This window comes from Mus pahari, chromosome 10 (genome assembly GCF_900095145.1).
Source record: "Mus pahari chromosome 10, PAHARI_EIJ_v1.1, whole genome shotgun sequence".
Classification (NCBI taxonomy): Eukaryota; Metazoa; Chordata; class Mammalia; order Rodentia; family Muridae; genus Mus; species Mus pahari.
In genome coordinates, this window is record NC_034599.1 from 101,990,081 (window position 1) to 102,009,911 (window position 19,831).

Genomic DNA, 19,831 nt, shown 5'->3' on the forward strand with positions numbered 1-19,831 from the left:
TTATTTTATTTTACTATTTTGAGACAAGGTTTCTCTGTGTAGCTATGGTTGGCCTCAAACTCACAGAGATCCACCTGCCTCTGCCTCTCAAGCACTGGGATTAAAGTCGTGCACCACCACTGCCCGGCGCACTACAGCTATTACCAGGATTACCCCATCTCTGTTTCACAGTCCCTACCTTAGAAATCCTGTGGCGGGATTTGCTTGTGGGTTGTGGGTTGTTTGCCTGTGTGTGTTATATTTGCCAGCTCTGAAATGGCTAAACATAGCACTAGACTTTGCAGTTTTTATTAGGGATCAGGCTGCCCATGAACTCACAGAGATCAACTGCCTTAGCCTGAGCACAGGGATTAAAGGCCTATGCCAGCATGCATGCCAATTTATCTTATTGTATGGGTCTTTGTATTAGTTTATATAGGTACCAATCACATGTATGGTGCCAGAGGGGGTCAAAAGAGGGCATTAGATCTCCTGGAACTGGAGTTACAGTTCATTGAGAGCCATCATGTGGATGCTGGGAACTGAACCCTGATGTTTTCCAAGACCACAAAGTGCTATTAATTCAATTTAGAAATATAACACTCTGTGTGTGTGTGTGTGTGTGTGTGTGTGTGTGTGTGGTGTGTGTGTGCGTGTGCAGTATTCTGAGTCAGTCCTCTCCTGCCACTATGTGTGATATAAGGATCTAGAACCCAATTTGTGGAGACCAGAGGAGGGCATTAGATCCCCTGCAACAGGCAATATATATATTTCAACCACTTTGTGGGTGCTAGGAATTGAACCCAGGTTCTCTGGAAGAATAGGCAGTGCTCTTCTTAAATGCTGATCCATCTCTCCAAGCTCCCAGAATATCTTTTATCTATTCCTTGACAATTTCATATATGTGAACAATGTATCTTTTTGTTTTCTTATGAGACATAGTCTCACTATGTGGCCCAGATGGCCTTGAACTTGCAGAGAATTCATGTTTCTGCCTCCGGAATTAAGGGAGTATACCAAGTCTCTCCCACTGCGGAACACCTGCCTCTTACTCGCCCCAGAAACCTCAACGGGTTTGTCTTGGGTACCCAGTTGGTCCAATCAGTGCTTCCTGTGACATGTTGATGCATCTTGTTCGCATGAGATTTTAAAGAAATCATAGAACGTCCTATGAAGTCCCTCCCTTCTCCTTGCTGTGTCCCAGTACGCACCTAAAAAGTACTAGGTTTATGTGGTCCCTAGATAGGTCATTTTATATATTTTCTGCAGTGATGTGGACCAGGAAATTCAGGGAATTCATTTTATTTATGTTGCCATGACAACCCCAAATCTGTGACGTTGAAAAACGCGGCCGGAACTCACTTTTGCTCTCTGACTACAGGATAGTGTCGGGTTCTTAGGGCTGAGGGGGAAGAGGCCACGCCTGAGTCTACCTGCAGCTTTGTTGCTAAACACTTTCCCTTTCCACGCCCAAGGCAAATTTTTAAAGTCGCACGGACCCAACCCTGTCACCTGACAAAAACCGGGAAGGCGGAAGCTAACCGCCCGGAAAAGCCGGTCCGCTCGCTCTCTGGCTCGTAACTGGCGTTGACTACTTGGCTGGCCCCGCCCCTTTCACTGAGGAAGTCCACCATTGGCTCTCTTCAAGGCTCCGTACTCTTATTGGTCAATGAGCAAAGGTCACTGTGCAGATGGGGCCCAAAGTTTCTTTTGGTTTCCGGTGTGCCTGCTATGGCTGCTCCAGATTCGCTGGCGCTGTTCACCGGCCTTGGCCTTAGTGAAAACAAGGCCCGCGAGACGCTCAAGAATGAGGCTCTGAGCACTCAGCTGCGCGAGGCGGCGACCCAGGTGCGAGCCCCGTTCCCCTTGGCCTTAGCTGCTTGCTGTGCTCCAGAGCAACGTGGGGCAGGGTCCAGATCTTGATTTGCTCCGGGTGTCCTGCTCTTGCCTTATGGGAAGAGGAAGACACTGAAAAGTGATTCATCCTAACTCCCTGGGTATGGGTCTTTTTTTTCCCGGCCCCCCTGACACCAGGCGCACCAGATTCTGGGCTCTACCATCGACAAGGCTACCGGGATCCTGCTATATGACTTGGTCTCTCGACTCAGGGATACTCGGCGTCGTTCTTTTCTTGTGAGCTACATAGCCAATAAGAAGATACACACGGGGCTCCAGCTGAGCGGTGAGTTCCGTCTGTTTTACTAGTCCACAATTTCAATCTCTTCTTTAGCAAAGACTCGTGTTTGCTTTTTCTGTCAAGTTCCCCAGTTGCTTTCTGGACAGCAGGTTCTGGACAGACACTGAGGCATGGAGGTAGAGACCTCTGGTGTGGATTGGAGAATTACTGCAATGAGAAACCTGCTTCAGTACACATGGCTTCTCTTTTTCTCTGGTCTCAGGGCTTCTCTCCAGTGGTGTCAGAGCCTAACCTCTTAGGCATCTTAAGTAACCGCAATAGTTACCTCTTCACGGTACTAAGGCCCCATCTATCCACTTCTTGGAGCTGACTTGTCCAGTTAATTGCCCTTCCGTTTTCAGCTGCTCTTGAATATGTTCGGAGTCATCCCCAGGATCCCATTGATACCAAGGACTTCGAGCAGGAGTGTGGCGTCGGGGTGGTGGTGACACCCGAGCAGATTGAGGAAGCTGTAAGTCCTTTCCTCCAGGCATCAGATAGCTCCTCCTAGTTCTGCCCCTGCGAAGGAGTGGTGTAGCTTCTCTCCACAGACCCAGAGTGAGAGTGTCTGTTGGTCTCCAGACAGCTTCTGAAGAGGCGTTCATGAACCATATGGCTTGGCTTTCTGCAGGTGGAGTCCACCATAAATAAGCATCAGCTCCAGCTCCTGGCGGAACGGTACCGTTTCAACATGGGGCTGCTAATGGGTGAGTAGGGTCTGGGGTGGGGAGTTACTTGGAAGTGCGCCATTCCAGTTGTTCCTTTTATTTTGGGCATATATGGAAAGGGCGATGGGAGGGTGAGCAGGGACAGTTGGCTAGTGTTCTGACGGGGCCCAGGTTCTGGTCCCCAAGTCAGCAGGGCCTTCCTTAAGGAGGGGAAGAATTCCTCCCTTTTCCCTCCTTGCAGCTTCTTATATTCATACTCTTAGGAGAGGCTCGGGCTGCGCTCAGATGGGCAGACGGCAAAATGATCAAGAATGAGGTGGATATGCAGGTGGGCACCTCCCTGAGAAGATGATACAGGGATAAAGGGAAAGAAACCCTGTCCTTATTCTGATAGGGAAAGTGGAGCCCAGTTTGGAGGGAGTAGCACTTAACTTGGGACTCTGAGTGAGGGTGAACCACTTTCTTTTTTTTCTTTGTTTGTTTGTTTGTTTGTTTGTTTTTGTTTCTGTTTTTTTTTTTTTTTTTCTGAGACAGGGTTTCTCTGTATAGTCCTGGCTGTCCTGGAACTCACTTTGTAGACCAGGCTGGCCTCGAACTCAGAAACCTGCCTGCCTCTGCCTCCCAAGTGCTGGGATTAAAGGTGTGCACTACCACCACCCAGCTGTGAACCACTTTCTTGTGAAGCTGGTTCCTCCTCTCACAAATGCTTGATGTGGCCTTTATTGATATCTGGCAAAGAATCACAAGAGGACGGTGACTGAGGTACATTGTTTATCGTGATGCTGGGCCCACATTATTTATCTGTAAATGGTAGCACTTGTTTTCTGGGCCCAGGATAAGTCCTCAGAAGGGAAAAGCATTCAAGGCAAAGAAGCTGGGCAGAGGCAGGTGGATTTCTATGAGTTCTTACCTGGTCTGCATAGTGAGTTCCAGACCAGCCAAGGCTATATAGTAAGAGCCCATGTCAAACAACAAAACATGTGATGAGATACAGGGATGGGGTGGGCAGGCTGGCTGGCAGAGGGCCGGGAAGCCCTTGGTTGTCAGGGAAGGACTCCATCAGGACATTCCTGAGAGAGGACACCCTTGTCTGTCTCACTGCTCAGGTCCTTCACCTTCTGGGGCCCAAGGTGGAAGCTGATCTGGTGAAGAAGCCCAAGGTAAGGCTAGGAATTGCCCAAGATAACCGGGAGTGCAGTAGAACGAGGGCGGGAGACTTATAGCTGGCGAAGGGAGTGTCTGAACCCATTTCACCAGGAAATCTTTCCTACAAAGAATGATGCGATTTCTATGCCTTTTTTAGGTGGCAAAGGCACGGCTGGAAGAAACAGACCGGAAGACAGCAAAAGATGTGGTAGAGAAAGGTGAGAAGCCTGAGGTTCCTGCTACATTCAGCTGGGGACTTCTGGGAATTCTCAGGCCCTCCCTGTACTCTCATGACTGCGATTCCTGCTGTTTCCTTTGCTTAGAGACCTGAGAAGTTTGGCTCTGTAGCTCTTGTCTCTGGGAACTGGAGAAGAGAGGTCACCTCAGATAGGGTTTTAGGATATTCATGGATATTTTCCTAGTGGGTATGATAGTTTCGTCTGGAAGACAAGAGCTGGGCGGTGGTGGCCCACATCTTTAGTCCCAGCACTTGGGAGGCAGAGGCAGGCAGATCTTTGGTTTTGTAGCCAGCCTGATCTCCAGAGTGAGTTCCAGGATAGCCAGGGCTACACAGAGAAACCCTGTCTTGAAAAATCAAAAAGTGGGGCTGGAGAGATGGCTCAACGGTTAAGAGCACTGACTGCTCTTCCAAAGGTCCTGAGTTCAAATCCCAGCAACCACATTGTGGCTCACAACCATTCATAATGAGATGCCCTCTTCTGGTGTGTCTGTCTGAAGACAGCTACAGTGTACTTACATACAATAAATAAATAAATCCTTAAAAAGAAAAATCAAAAAGACAAACAACACACAGAAGGCAAGGTTCTTGATTTCTTCCTGCAGGTGAAGTGGCTGGCCAGACCCTGTCTCTGATGGAGCAGCTCCGGGGGGAGGCCCTTAAGTTTCATAAGCCAGGTAAGGGGGTACCTCGAAATTCTGGGGTGTGCTGGTGGTTAGCATTACCGCCGGGCCTGTGCATCAGGATCCTTGCCTGACAGTTGCTCCTGGTCATCAGCTCTGTTCTGACCCTGTCAGGTGAGAACTACAAGACGCCAGGCTATGTGGTCACGCCACATACCATGGATCTGCTGAAGCAGCACCTGGAGATCACTGGGGGACAGGTGTGTAGGGTGTGGCCAGGAAGACACTTGGCTGCCTAGGCTGCTCATCTCATCCATTTGGGTGGGTTATCCGAGCTCTGGTCCCATTCCTTTTATCCCATTCCTTCACTTAGGTACGCACCCGGTTCCCCCCAGAGCCCAATGGAATCCTGCATATTGGACACGCCAAAGCCATCAATTTCAACTTTGGTTATGCCAAGGTAAGCATGTGTCTAGGTCCTGGCAAGTAATATGATCACTGTCTACTCTCATGACTGCATTCCAGAAAGGTATATTTCTGTCTTGCCTTTTGTAGCTGATGACAGAGGCCCTAGAGAAAAACTACATGTAACAGCTATTGTCAGGAAATACTGGGTTTATGGGGAAAATTACAACGGTTCTTTAGATAGGGTTTCATTGTATAGTCCTGATGGCCTTGAATTGTGGCGATCACATGCCTCTGCTTCCCAAGTTCTGGGATTAAAGGTGTGCACCCCTATGACCCATGGAAGATGCATTTCTTAAATTCCTTATATTTAACTTTTCAATTTATTTTTTGGCAGTCATCAAAAAAAGACATTAATTAAAAAAATATCTCTAGGGGGCTGAAAAGATGGCTCAGTGGTTAAGACAAATTGTTGGTCTTTCAGAGAACTTGTTTCAGTTCCCGTCATCCACATGGTGGCTTATAATTCTCTGTAATTCAGTTTTAGGGGATATTTTCTTCTGATAATCATCTTCTGCCCTCTGAGGGCACCGGGCACACACATGGTGTGAGCACATGCATGCAGGCAAAACAGTCAAACACATAAATAAATCTAAAGGGAAAAAAATGTGTGTGTGTGTGTGTGTGTGTGTGTGTGTGTGTGTGTGTGTGTGTGTGCACGCGCGCAAGCACTCGTGCACACTCATGCTATTGAACATTCATGGATGTCAAAGATGGACTTTGGGGGAGTTGGTTCTTTCAATCATAGACTTTTAAGTATCAAACTCAGGTCATTTGGCTTGCTTGGCAATGCCTTTTATCTGCTGAACTATCTCATTGGCTGCCTTTTACATTTGATAAGCTTGGACTCTGGAATGTGAGGCTGATGGTATAGACTCTAGGGCTGATGGGTGTGGTCCTCCAACTCTCTCAGGCCAACAACGGTATCTGTTTTCTGCGCTTTGATGACACCAACCCTGAGAAAGAAGAAGCAAAATTCTTCACTGCTATTCATGACATGGTGACCTGGCTGGGTATGATGAGCTTGAGGCCTGGGCAGGGTTGGTGGGGAGTGGACCTCTTTTGTGGGCCATGGCTTTGCCCGTTTAGTGTTTCCTGCTGGCTTTTCATACTATGTTCATATCACTCCAGGTTATACACCTTACAAAGTGACATATGCTTCTGACTATTTTGACCAGCTGTATACCTGGGCCGTGGAACTCATCCATGGGTAAGGTTAGGTCCATAATGTTGAGCCCAGTCAGCTGACCAGGTCATGGGCCTCCTGCACATTCATATCCCTTCTTCACAGGGGTCTTGCTTATGTGTGTCACCAGAGAGTGGAAGAGCTCAAAGGCCATAACCCTTTACCTTCTCCATGGAGGGACCGGCCTAAGGAAGAATCATTGCTGCTCTTTGAGGTGGGGTCCCAGAGGGCAGCTTGGTTTGGGTAGGCCAGTGTGCAAAGGATGAGACCCACCTGTGTTTAGAGATAGCCTGAGCTCTTGTTCTCCTCAGGCAATGCGCAAGGGCAAATTTGCAGAAGGTGAGGCCACACTTCGAATGAAGTTGGTGATGGAAGATGGCAAGATGGACCCCGTGGCCTATCGAGTCAAGTACACGCCACACCATCGCACAGGGGACAAATGGTACACATTGGCATGATGAAGGGTAACGTAGCATGGCTGTGGATTGGGCAGAGGGACTGGTTGGCGGAATCTTCTGCTTCTGTTGCGCAGGTGCATCTACCCCACCTATGACTATACACACTGTCTGTGTGACTCCATCGAGCACATCACCCACTCGTTGTGTACCAAGGAGTTCCAGGCTCGGTGAGGAGGCTGAGGTCATGTAGTGGGTATAGCTAGGGGATTCCTTATGTGTTTAGGGTGTGTATACATACGAGTGGGGTTGTGCGTGCCAAGCGTGTGTTGAGATCAGAGTACAACTTGTGGAAGGCAGCTTTCTTCCACCATATAGGTTCCAGGGATCCAACTTGATATTCCAGAGTTGACATTAACTGTCTTTATCCACTGAACCCTCTCATTGGCCTCTAGTGCTTTTTCTGTGGTCTTTTTCTGACCCCGCAGATGGCCAGTTCTAACCCTTTTCTTCCATCCTAGACGGTCTTCCTACTTTTGGTTATGTAATGCACTGAAAGTCTATTGTCCTGTTCAGTGGGAATATGGTCGCCTCAATTTGCACTATGCTGTTGTCTCAAAGCGGAAGATTCTCCAGCTTGTAGCAGCTGGTGCTGTTCGGTAGGTGTTGTCACAGGGTCCACCAGAGGTTGTAGCTCTAGTGGCATGTGCTGTTTAAGGTCTCCTGACCACCCTCTTATCTAAAGGGACTGGGATGATCCTCGGCTCTTCACACTCACTGCCCTACGACGACGGGGTTTTCCACCGGAGGCCATCAACAACTTCTGTGCTCGGGTATAATTCAGTAGGCTAAGTGGGTGAAAGGAGGTGGCCCTTTGTACTTGTGGTATGACTGGTGAGTTTTCCTACCAGGTGGGGGTCACAGTGGCACAGACCACAATGGAACCTCATCTTCTGGAAGCCTGTGTGCGTGATGTGCTGAATGACACAGCCCCACGTGCCATGGCTGTGCTAGAGCCACTACAAGTTGTCATCACCAACTTTCCTGCTCCCAAGGTGGGCCTACCTCTGTGTGTGTGTGTGTGTGTGTGTGTGTGTGTGTGTGTGTGTGGCTGAGTATCTGAGATGACAGATATCTGTCTCCTGCTACAGCCCTTGGACATCCGAGTGCCAAACTTCCCAGCTGATGAGACCAAGGGTTTCCACCAGGTTCCTTTTGCTTCCACTGTCTTCATTGAGAGAAGTGACTTTAAGGAGGTAAGAGGGGTTTTACTGCTATGTCTGTTTTTAATAGCCCCTCCTTCCTCCTTTACATGAGCCAATCCCTAACATGAGGTTGGGAGAAGCCTTGTTCTTGGATGATGCTTGCAGCTTCTGTTTCTTCCATGCTTCTTTTCTGTAGGAATCAGAACCAGGCTATAAGCGCCTAGCTTCGGGCCAGCCTGTGGGCCTGAGACACACTGGTTATGTCATTGAACTGCAGAATGTTGTCAGGGTAAGAGACAGCTGCAGTCTTTCTGTATAGTGCCTGCTAGGGCCAAGATTGTGTGTAGCCAACAGTCTTCGTGTTGGTCCCTGGTCTGATTCTATCTTCCTCACTTCTAGGGCTCCAGCGGCTGTGTGGAACGCTTAGAGGTGACCTGTAGAAGAGCTGATGCTGGAGAGAAGCCCAAGGCCTTTATTCACTGGGTGGCACAGCCTCTGGTGTGTGAGATTCGCCTCTATGAACGCCTGTGAGTGAACATTGCTGAAATTGAGATTGTCACAGGATGGGAATTGCATGCTGTGGCTCTCCAACAAGGGCCTCATTTTCACTTTGGCTACAGATTCCAGCACAAGAACCCCGAAGACCCTGTCGAAGTGCCTGGTGGATTCCTAAGTGACCTGAACCCGGTAGGCTCATGGAATATGAGGTGAGGGTGGTGGGCGTCTGTGCTGGATAGCCACTTGGATTCTCTGTCTGCAGGCGTCGCTACAAGTGGTAGAAGGAGCATTAGTGGACTGCTCTGTGGCTTTGGCAAAGCCCTTTGACAAGTTCCAGTTTGAGCGCCTTGGGTACTTCTCTGTGGATCCAGACAGCCATCAAGGACAGGTGCTTTATTTGACCCACCTACACCCTTCTTTGGTACTAATGGTGGCAGCTGTTCACTGTGATAAATACTCTCCCTATATCCCCTTTAGCATTCTCCAAATAAGGTAGGAGGGACATTCATTACATTCCAGTTAAGTCCAAGCACAAAATTTTATAGGGCTCTAACTTCTTTTTTAAAAAGATTTATTTTATATTATGTTAGTATGCTGTTGCTGTCTTCAGACACACCAGAAGAGGGTATCAGATCCCATTACAGATAGTTGCAAGCCACCATGTTGGGAATTGAACTCAGAACCTCTGGAAGATCAGTCGGTGCTCTCAACCACTGAGCCACCTCTCCAGCCCTGGCCCTAACTTTTTAACTCTTCAAAGTAGCAGGCAAGCTTAGAGTTTGTTATAATCCTCATGAAACTAAGGTACAGTTATTTAGTCCTTTATCTGATATTACAGACTTATTGAGAGCCATGATACCTCACCTCCTTGGTACCTCACCGCCTTGGTGATGAAGGTGAAGTACGAAGCCCGGTTCTAGGCTGTTGGTCATTTTTCTTCTACTGCCTTTCAGATTGTCTTCAACCGAACTGTCACACTAAAAGAAGATCCAGGCAAAGTATGAACTGAATACATGTGGCCCTACCTCATCTTGGAGGCTGGGGGTGCCCTCAGCACCCCACACTCCGTTTCAATAAAGAATAACCAAATCTCTCTGGCGTCTCTCTGTTGTTTGCCTTTCTAGTATCTGAGGACCCTGGGGAAATGGTTTGTGAGCTGGCAGTGGTGGGTCTCCTATGTCTGGAAGATGTACTTCCCCAGAAAAGAGCCAGTCACAAAACCACTACTGCACTTCCTGGTTCTCAAAGGCAGGGTGCATGGCTGGAATTAGATCAGCACTTACTATGATAAACCTGAGAACCCCAGAGATGCTGTTGCACAGTCATCAGCCCGATCTAGGTTTGTGTCTTTGTGGGTAGGCAGATCAGAGAGACACACGATCCCCGGTGTGATCATTCAGAAAAAAGCCCTGTCAACTATTTAAGCATAGTGAGAGCATGAATGCTGTTGTGGCCGTTCCAGTTTGGAGACCCCAGCAGATTCCCTGGAAGCAGGTACAGTGCTGAGATGAGATTCCTGGCAATGCTGGCCCTTGGGGTGGTCCCCGACTCAGATACTGACTTCTTAAGAGTTTGAAGATTAGAGTTTGCTAGGACAGGAACAAGGGCAGAAGGCACAAAGGTTTGCACCGGGCTGAGGGCTCCCTGGGTTGCTGTGAGCTGTAGGTGAGTGCCTGCAGCTTTAAAGCCTTCCACATTTTCCCTGTATACAAACACTAGGCTACCCAAGGCCTGCTTTAAGGTGGACCTGACTGTGGCAGAGCCATCTCTGATGAGAGCTGCTACTGCGGGTTCCACAAGCTGTTTTCTCCCGTGCACTGACAGCCCGAGCGCTTCCCAGGCGCCGCACAATTGTTAAAGCTGCGCCCAGCTCAGGGGTTTGGGAGGGGGCCACCTTAACCACGAGGCCGAGCTAGGCCCGGCCCCGCCTCGCGTGGATCTGTGCAACTGGAGGAGGCGCTAGCGGGACACCGTAGGTGGCTTCAAGAAGCACGCTTTCAGACCCGGGGCTGGGGCGAAATACCCTGAGATGCCGAACCCCGGGCCTAAGCTCCACCCCGCATGGAGGGGTGCCCATGGGCGTGGCGCTCCTTCCCACAACGAGGGGTACGCTCTCCGCTCCAGCCGGCTCCCTCTGCGGCTGCAGCGTTCCCTTTAAGCCTGGCGGGCAGCTCTCGCGGGATCCGACGCTCGGGTTCTCGCGAGAAAGGCCTTCGGCTCTCATTGGCCGTGAGGGTTGAATGTAAGATGGCGCCCAGGGAGCTGTGAGGAGAAAATCCTGTCGGTCTCGGAGCGGCGACGGCAGAACCGAGGCCCCGGGCGGTGAAGCGGGGCCGGCGGGTAGAGCGGAGGCAGCGGCGGCGGTGACGTCGCCGGGTGAGGGCTCCGGTGAGGGCGGGAACGCGGCAAGGCTCTGGCTCGGAGGCGGCAGGCCCACTCTACACAACGGCGGGCGGGGGCGGGCGGGCCGCTGCCGCTGGGCCCAGGCGACCTCGGGGCGGCTTCGGAGCGGAGAACGGCCCTCGGCTCGCGTGCCTCCGCCCCGCGGGTGGGGGAGGGGCGGGTGGGCGCGGCGCGCGGGGGCGCGCGGAGACGCGCGCGCACGAGCGTGGCTTTTTTTTTTTTTTTTTTTTTTTTTTTTTTTTGCGCGCGCGCCTCCCGTTGCGCGCAGCCGCCCGACGTGCGCGTCCCCGCTGGCTCTCAGCTGTGGCCCGTGGGCTAGAACGGCTTCCGGGGCGCGCGCCACCCCGCGACCCCCCAGTTTTGCGGCGGCGCGCGCCCTGCTGTTGGTCGTTGGCGCTGTCCGGAGTGCGCGCCGGACGCCCCTTCCGAGAGGAGGGCAGCCGGGCGGGCGGGCGGCCTGGCGGACGAGCGACCTGCGGAGCGGGGAAGGTTGAGGGTTGGGCCCTTGCCCTCGTGACGTCCCGGGCAGCGGTGGCCTCGGTCTGCGGAGAAACGTAGCGGCTTTGCGGTCTGGCTTGCGGCTCCGCGCCTCCGGGAGGCGGACAGGATTGCTCGTACTAACTGAAGAATGCTGTTACTTAAGCGAGGCCCGTGGACTGGGTGGGTGCTTGGGGAGGGTACTGCTCTGCTTGGAAAACCGAGTCCTGGAGGGCATTGGGTCCCCCTGGGTTTCCTCACCTTGTACTGGTGCTTTGTGCCAGGGAGAGAAGGTTACCATTACCGGGCCCCGCTCTTCTTCCATTAGAACCGATCCTTCCATGAGCGCAGTTGATACACGTCACCTCTGTGCGCTCCGGAAAGAGATCCTCCTCTGTGTATGCTATCAAACTCTCGGAGCTCTAAAATTCCGCTTTAAATCCTCACTTAAATGCAGCCCCCCCTTTTTTGTGTGTGTCACCCCCGCGTGGGTGGGAGGGGCTTGCCTTTCTGTTCTTGATGAGGGCTGTTTCTTAACCTTGATTAACTTGATCAATGCTTTGCCGTTTTTTTCTTTGTAATTTTAAAAATATCCAGCAGAAATTTTCCCTATAAAAACTATGTAACTGAAGTCCTTCTCAGCTTTTTTTTTTCTTTCCACATTTCGTTTCATTGCTGTGATCTTCTATCTAGGAAATTCTAGGTTTGTGATGGAGAAATACGCAGCTCTTTTTTTCTAAGACAAAACATCTGCTAGTTTATTTTACAATTTTGTTACATTAAGGCTGAGGAAAAGCAAGCTAAAAGGATTTTTATTCCTTTTAGTAGCAATCAAATTTGATAGTAATGACTTTTTTTAATATACTGTATTTTTTTAAGAACAAAGTTAAAACTTAAAAAGAGGCTGAGGATGGAAGGAACTTCTTTGTTCTATCTTCTTCAGAATGTTAGAAGTCTTAAGAACTCAGGACAAGCAGCAGACATACATGCAACATGGTGACTGGTGAGTTAAAAATCATTCATACGCTGGAAGTATGTGTGCAGTCCGTTACCCCCCAACCCCTTGGTAATACTGAAACTTTACAAATCTTGTCATTCTTTCTTGGTGTTGTCTGCCAGAAACTGCTACCTACTAGAAAACTGCTGATGAGGGAAACGGTATTAATTTGTTCATTGGACAATGGTCCCTAAAATCAAAGTCAGTGGAACATTCAGGATTAACATTGCAAAGCACCAGCTAAGAACCTAAATGGTTTTCCAAAACAAACAAAATAAAACAAAAAAACCTGTCAGGTTTGTTGAGGATGTGTTTGTGAACTTTTTGTACCATTTAAGCTTGCTTATTCTAGATTACTTTTTTTTTCTTTTTTCTCTTTTTTAAACCAATGTTTCCATCAACTAGTATTTACCTGATAGGTAACTTATAGTTCTCTGGGATAAGGTTTTATACTTCTCCAAGAGCTTACACAGTTCACATCATTTTACAAAAGCTTATGTTGATGTCTCAAACAAAAGCTTATGGAATGGTTGAATTTTGTTGTGAATTTGAGTTACCTGAAAAAAACAAAAACAGCACAATCAAAACCCAGTTAGGGCTGTGGGTGTGGCTCTTCTTTTCATAGCACCTTCAAAATCCGAGGGTGTCTTTCTCTAAGCCTGCATGCTTTTAATCAGTGGTGGTTTGTGCTGGTGTGCCTTGCTTCTTACCTCTGTGCTTTTTAAATGGCCATGCTTTTTCTGTGAATATTTCTAAGTTGTCTCAGAATGAGGTGTTAGGTGAATGCCTGTTCTTTACTTTGCTCTCTGGCATTTAGTTCTGGTGTGAGTCCTCTCTTAGCTTCACTGTTTTCCCTCTAACGGTGTACTGTGATTTCTGTTTTATCAGGTTGGTTTGTTTGTTGTTTGCTGCAGAGGATTGAACAGAAGTGTCTTGCACATGCGAAGCATGCACTTTACCACTAAACTACTCTGGCTCTGGGTTGTGATCTGTGTTGCATGAAGAAAAAGTTGTAAATTTTTGCTTTCTTCAAAGGGGAAAGAAATGGTTCTTTGCACTCACTAAGGCTTAACTCTAGGTTGATGAGATGTGTTAGAAAGCTACTTCTTTTTCTCTTTGAGACAGTTTTAGGAATTCTGGACTGGTTTGTTGCAGTAGAACGTGATGTTGGAACTTCTGATCCTCTTGCGTCTACCTCGCAGGTGTTGGGATTATAGGTGTGCTGCCACCAGGCCCATTCTGTGTGGGTTGGAGATGAAACCCTGGAGTTTGTATACGCTAGACAAGCACACTTACAACTCCCTTCCTCAAAGTTGTGAAATACTTAACGCCTGATTACAGATCGGATTAGTGTAACTGCCTCTAAGAAATAGAGTGCCGTCATCCCCATCCCTCCTAGTGTTTCAGTTCTTGGAGACAAACTGTTCTGATTTGAATAATCTCAATCTCATATTCATATTCTCATTCATTCTCTCTCTCATATGCGTATGGGTGTTTTACCTGCATATATGTCTATGCACTATTTTGTGCATTGCCCTTAGAACCAGAAGAGATTAGGGTGTTGGATTCCTTGGGACTGGAGTTAGAGCCGGTTGTGCGCTGTTATTTGGGTGCAGGAATCAAACTCAGGGCCTCTGGAAGAGCACCCAGTGCTTAACTACTGCTGAACCATCTCTTCACCTTGATAATCTTGTCTTTATATTTAACCTCCTTTGTATCCCTAACATAGCTTTTGTTTTGAATTTCATGTATATACACATTATGATTATTGTCGTTTTCCAAGACAGTATCTTATCGTCTGGCTTTTCTGGAGCTCACCTTGTAGACCAAGCTGGCCTTGAACTCCTAGAGATCCACCTACCTCTTCTACCTCCTGAGTTTAGTTTGTTATTGTCTTTTGCTTTTGTCATTGCTTTTTATGTGTGCAGCTGTGGTAGTTATTGTCCATTTCTATATTGCTGTGTTGATATTTTATAATATTTCTATCCCACATTGGTAAACTACTAAATTTCTTCTAGTTTATAGATATCAGTGCTGTGAAAATTTGCATACATTTGGGTGATACACATACATTTGTTAGGGATCTTGGTTTTTATGGAAGGGATGTTTTCAACTTCACAAGCCAATGTAAGTGGTTGTACTAATTTACAGCCCATCAGTATTTGATTTTTTTTTTTTTAAAGATTTATTTATTATATGTAAGTACACTGTAGCTGTCTTTAGACACTCCAGAAGAGGGAGTCATCAGATCTTGTTAAGGATGGCTGTGAGCCACCATGTGGTTGCTGGGATTTGAACTCTGCACCTTTGGAAGAGCAGTCGGGTGCTCTTACCCGCTGAGCCATCTCGCCAGCCCCTTGATTTTTTTTTTTTTTTTTTAAGATTTACTTATTTATTTTATGTATGTGAGTACACTGTCGATGTCTTCAGACACACCAGAAGAGGGCATTGGATTTCTTTATGGATGGTTGTGAGCCACCATGTGGTTGCTGGGAATTGAACTCAGGACCTCTGGAAGAGCAGTCAGTGCTCTTAACTGATGAGCCATGTCTCCAGCCCTTGATTTTTAAATTCTTGATTAAAAGTGTGAGTTGTTTAAAAATAGAACCATGATGAAAATGCCCTTAAATCTGGGACTTCTCAGTAAAGGCATGGGGTGGGTGAGTGGCCCAGGAGAGTTTCTTTGACAAACTTTACAGTAGGTTAGCGTTTGTAAGAACAGAACTAGGTTTTACACTCTGCTTCTTTGGCAGTAACACCTTACTTTGTAAGAGGTTTGAGGCTCAAAGAGGCAAGACTGAGGCAACTCAAGTTATATTCTCTTAGAAGTTTTAAAAACTTCAAAGTTTGGCTAGCCCAAAAGTAGTGAGTTGTCTTAACTGCTTGCAGTTAGCTACAGAGTGAACTTTTCATGTACTTTCCCCTCTTACTGCTCTGCTTGATTAATCAAACAACAGCAGGCAGAAATGAATGACTCTAGAAGGTGAGAACTGGAGTCATCTCTTAATACCTAAACGAAAAGAAAGGCATTAGTGAAGTGCCCTTGGAAGTGTTTTTTGAGTAATTTTTTTCCATGAGTCCCATTGTGCTCTGGTCATAACATAACAGCTTGCATAGTTAACTCCTGTCAGGCATTGTGTTAGTAATAGCTCTATCAAACCATGTCTGATTGAGAGTGCTGTGGGTCTATGTTGATTGGAGCTGGTTTGTCTTTACATTGTACTGCAAAGCAACTATACTTGAGGTCTTTAGAAGTAAATGCTTGTTTAAGGGCTCTCTACCCACTATGAACTCTACTGTGTTTTCTTGTTTTCTATTGTTAATTTCATCTGACTTCCAGGTACTGGGGGGACTCAGCCTATTCCCACAGCTTCAAGATTTTAGAAGTCTCAATTTCTTTACTGCTTCTCACCTGGTCTTTGGCTTAGACTCTGAGGCACTAATTAGGGGTCTTTTGTCTCTAAATGTTGTAGAGGGTAGTTTATTATGGAGGCTCAGCCTTTGTGTCTTGTGAACAGCATTTTAAAGAATTTAACACCATTATTATGTAAATTTGGGGGGCTTGAAAATTTTTTTAGGGAAAAGCATATTACTCACGAAAGAATTGTATGTAATAACTGTAAAAATAGAAAAGAATGACTTGTTAAGTATCTGTCATTGTAATTTTTGGAAAATACAGTAGAGTATTACACAGAAAGAAATTTATCAGCTAATTATTACTGTTCTGATTTTTTTTTTTGTCCTAAAATACAACTAATAATACTGGGACATGTAAGTAAAATTATGAGTTACTTTTTTTAAAAACACATCTAATGTATGTTTCTGTGTCATGAATTTTTTTTTTTTTCTTTTTTTCAAGACAGGGTTTCTCTGTGTAGCCCTGGCTGTCCTGGAACTCACTCTATAGACCAGGCTGGCCTCGAACTCAGAAATCCAACTGCCTCTGGCTCCCAAGTGCTGGGATTAAAGGTGTGAGCCACCACTGCCCAGCATGAAATATTTTCAAAATTGTATATAGCATTGGGGTAAGAAACACCTCCCTCATTCCCTTTTTTTTTTCCCATAAAAATTTTTTTTTTATGTATATGAGTACACTGTCGCTGTCTTTAGACACACCAGAAGAGGGCATCAGATCCCATTACTGATGGTTGTGAGCCACCATGTGGTTGCTGGGATTTGAACTCAGGACCTCTGGAAGGTTAGCATATTATCCAAAAAATAATTATGGTTATATAGATGTCAGTGGAAATTTATTGAAAAATCAACAGGGATTTTTTTGTTTTTGGTTTTTCAAGACAGGGTTTCTCTGTGTAGCCTTGGCTATCCTGGAACTCACTGTGTAGACCAGGCTGGCCTTGAATTCACAGAGATCCCCAAGTTTCTACCTCTTGAGCACTGAGATTAAAGGTGGGTGCCACTAAGCCTGGCTCACAATATTGCTTTAAAATACACGTAGGAGCTAAATCTATGTGTAGGGCCTTGGATTTGATTCCCAGCCGGCCAGAACTCCACAGTAGGTGACAGCGTGTTTCCAAAAAAATTGTGTGTGTGTGTGTGTGTGTGTGTGTGTGTGTGTGTGTGTGTGAAAAGTGCTATAAAAAAAAATTTTTTTTTTTCAAAACAGTGTTTGTGTGTCAGGTTGAAGCTAGCTTGATGAACTTTTGTTTATTGGGATATTGTAGCATGAGGGGTAGTTTTGAAGTTTGCTGTGGCCTGGAAACAATGAGTTTCTATAGGATAAAGGCATATCTATTGTGTTGTGTGGAAATACTGTGTTTCCATAGGAAAAGGTCTGTTGTGTTGTTTTTCTTTTTAAATCATGGGCCAGGTGTGGTGCTTTGTGCCTTTAATCCCATCACAGGGAAGACAGGTGAATCTCCAGCTTGCTCTACATAGTGAGACTTTATCTAAAAAAGTTTTTTTTTCTGTTTCTGTATGTCTGCATGTCTACATGCAGGTGCCCACAGAAAGCAGAAGAAGGTATTGGGTCCCCTGGAACTGGAGTTAAGTTGGTTCCAGCACCTGACACTAGTGTGAGAAATTGAACACAAGTCCTCTGTTAACTGCTGTGCCATCTCACCAGTCCCATTGTTACTATGCTTGTGTGGAGAGAAGTATTCACAATATATGCATTATTTTTAAGAGTTGTCATTGGATCGTTCTGTTTGAAAGAAAGCACCCAAGCATAATTAGTATACTATACTTACATATTGTTCCACAGAAATGTTAAAAATGTCAGTGGATTAATAGCCAGAAGACTATTTGGTTTTCTTTGGTTTTACCTCTTGAACCTGGATAGGTAATTTTATTCTTCCCAAGAAGTATATTAAGTATTTGAGAAAAGTAGTACCCTTATTTTTCTTGAGTTACAGATGTAATAGGAAGAATCCTTTTTTTTTTTTTTTTTTTTAGATTTGTATATTTATTTTACATATGTGAGTGTTGTTCTATTTGCTTGTACACCTGCATTACCAGAAGAGGGCATCAGAACTCATTACAGGTGATTATAACCTACCAGGCAGTTGCTAGGAACTTCAGTCAGGTCCTTTAGTGTTAAAGTGCTCTTAACCTCTGAGCCATCTCTCCAGCCCAAAGTTTTATTCTTATGCTAGGTAGTGCATTGGCACACACTTTTAATCCCAGCACTTGGGATCTCTTAAGTTCAGTGTCAGCCTAGTCCACAGAGCATGTTCCAAGACAGCCAGGACTACATAGACCTTGTCTTGAAAAAAAGTGTTTTATTTTTTCAAGTGTGTGTGTCTGCCGGTGTCATGGGGACTAGAAGAAGGCATTGAATCCCCTGAAGCTGCAGTTGTAAACTACCTCTCATGGGTGCTAGGATTTGACCCTTACCCTTAGAAGAGTAGCAAATGATCTAAACCACTAAGCCACCAGCCCTGGAAGAAAGAATCCTAATTCTCAATTCTTGTTAAAAGTCTGTAAGAAGCGCCTTCCATGTGTGAGTTATTTAGAGATGAATGGGATGCAGTTTTGCCTGCCAGGAGTTTTAGTCAGATGGAAGGAAGTAGATGGTTCCCCACACGTGTGATGTAGAGCAGAGCATCTGAGTAGAGAGATGAGTTGTTTCTTGCCCGATGGCTCAGAGGAACAAATCAACGTTTCCAGGCACCTGAGATTACTGAAGGCAAGAAGCTTCCCTTGGTTTGTTACTCTAGCACCTGTGACTGCTGTTGTTTTGAGTTAGTGCTGCCTAAAAGAGGGTAGTGCAAAGATAGTGATGACAGACAGCTTAGTATCTATAGGCCAGGGTGCTTTTGTTGTTGGCATGTTTCTAAACTTTTATATTATTTATTTTGCGTGTGGCTGCATGCCAGGACATGTGTGTGGAGGTCAGGGAACAACTTGAGGGAGTTGGTTCCTTTCTTCCATCATATATGTCATGGGAATTGAACTCAGGCCACAGTCATGAATGTAGGCATCTTTACCCTTTAGCTATCTTGTTGGCCCTTTGGTTTTGAAAGTCTATCAATTGCTTTCATTGGTTTTACAGATGACCTTGAACTTCTAGTTCTATGGACTTCCTAAGTGCTGAAGTTTCAGATCTGCAACATCTTGCATTTGGTGTAGTATTGGGGAGAAAACCCAGGGCTCTGTGTGTGCTAGGCAAGCAACTACTCAACCAACTGAGCTATATCCCCAGCTCTCATTTTTGTTTTTTGAAGGAAGATTAAAGGATGTAGCCCAACCTGGCCTTAAACTCATGATCTTCCTGATTTGGCCTCATGAGTTTTACTGGATTGTGGCCCTGCGTCGGTCCAGATCATTTTTTGTTATAGATACTTGATAAGAAAAAAAAGTGCAAAATTGATTTCTGGTTTTGCGTAGTGACTTTGTAATTTAAAGAACTGTTCAATTCCTTTGATTTTAGATTTGTTTATTTTTATTTATGTGGATATTGATGTTTTGTACCTATGCCTTTGGGTCCAACGTGCAAGCCTTGTGCTACAAATGCCAGAAGAGGTTGTCCTGGAATTGGAGTTACAGGAGCTTGTGAGCTGCCATTTGGGTACTGGGAATTAAACCCCAGTCCTCTGAGAGCAGCCAGGGTTCTTAACCTACTGAGCCATCTCTCCAGCCCAGTTTCTAGTTATTTTAATAAAATTAGTCAATATTACATGGTACTTTGTTTTTTTCTCACATTTTTTTTTCAAGCACTATAAGCATACATATTCTCTCATGTTATTGCTGAGGTAAGTGCTATTTTGTACCTGTTGAATAGAAGGAAAAATACTGAAGTTTGCCTAAAGTAGACACAGTATAATTTAAAACCAAATAATATGGTTCTAAAGACTATGCTAAAGAATTTGAGCAATGTATGGAAAATGAGATTGTTACTTTTCCTTTTTCATCTTTT

At 46.1% G+C, this 19,831-nt stretch overlaps 2 protein-coding genes across 10 annotated transcripts in view; both read left to right on the top strand.

Annotated features, from left to right (window-relative positions):
- Nucleotides 1-1,638: 1,638 nt before the first annotated feature.
- On the top strand, nucleotides 1,639-9,673 carry Qars (glutaminyl-tRNA synthetase). The gene is made up of 24 exons (XM_021206065.1): nucleotides 1,639-1,827; nucleotides 2,014-2,161; nucleotides 2,518-2,627; nucleotides 2,787-2,862; nucleotides 3,087-3,151; nucleotides 3,930-3,983; nucleotides 4,127-4,187; nucleotides 4,813-4,884; nucleotides 5,005-5,090; nucleotides 5,204-5,290; nucleotides 6,209-6,308; nucleotides 6,427-6,505; nucleotides 6,587-6,695; nucleotides 6,793-6,923; nucleotides 7,014-7,106; nucleotides 7,398-7,535; nucleotides 7,622-7,709; nucleotides 7,788-7,931; nucleotides 8,028-8,132; nucleotides 8,278-8,370; nucleotides 8,481-8,608; nucleotides 8,702-8,768; nucleotides 8,842-8,967; nucleotides 9,533-9,673. The coding sequence occupies exons 1-24, from the start codon at nucleotides 1,711-1,713 to the stop codon at nucleotides 9,581-9,583; spliced, it is 2,328 nt and encodes a 775-aa protein (XP_021061724.1). The 5' UTR covers nucleotides 1,639-1,710; the 3' UTR covers nucleotides 9,584-9,673.
- A 942-nt stretch (nucleotides 9,674-10,615) lies between these two features.
- Nucleotides 10,616-19,831, top strand: part of Qrich1 (glutamine rich 1) — a 42,205-nt gene continuing 32,989 nt past the window's right edge. The window contains exons 1-2 of one of the 9 annotated variants that reach the window (XM_021206369.2): nucleotides 10,616-10,955; nucleotides 12,403-12,462. The gene's annotated coding sequence lies outside the window, so the exon portion shown is untranslated. Of the gene's footprint in view, nucleotides 10,968-11,298; nucleotides 11,643-12,338; nucleotides 12,463-19,831 lie in introns of those variants that run through there. The other 8 variants (XM_021206367.2, XM_029543042.1, XM_029543040.1 and 5 more) reach the window with 8 other exon arrangements.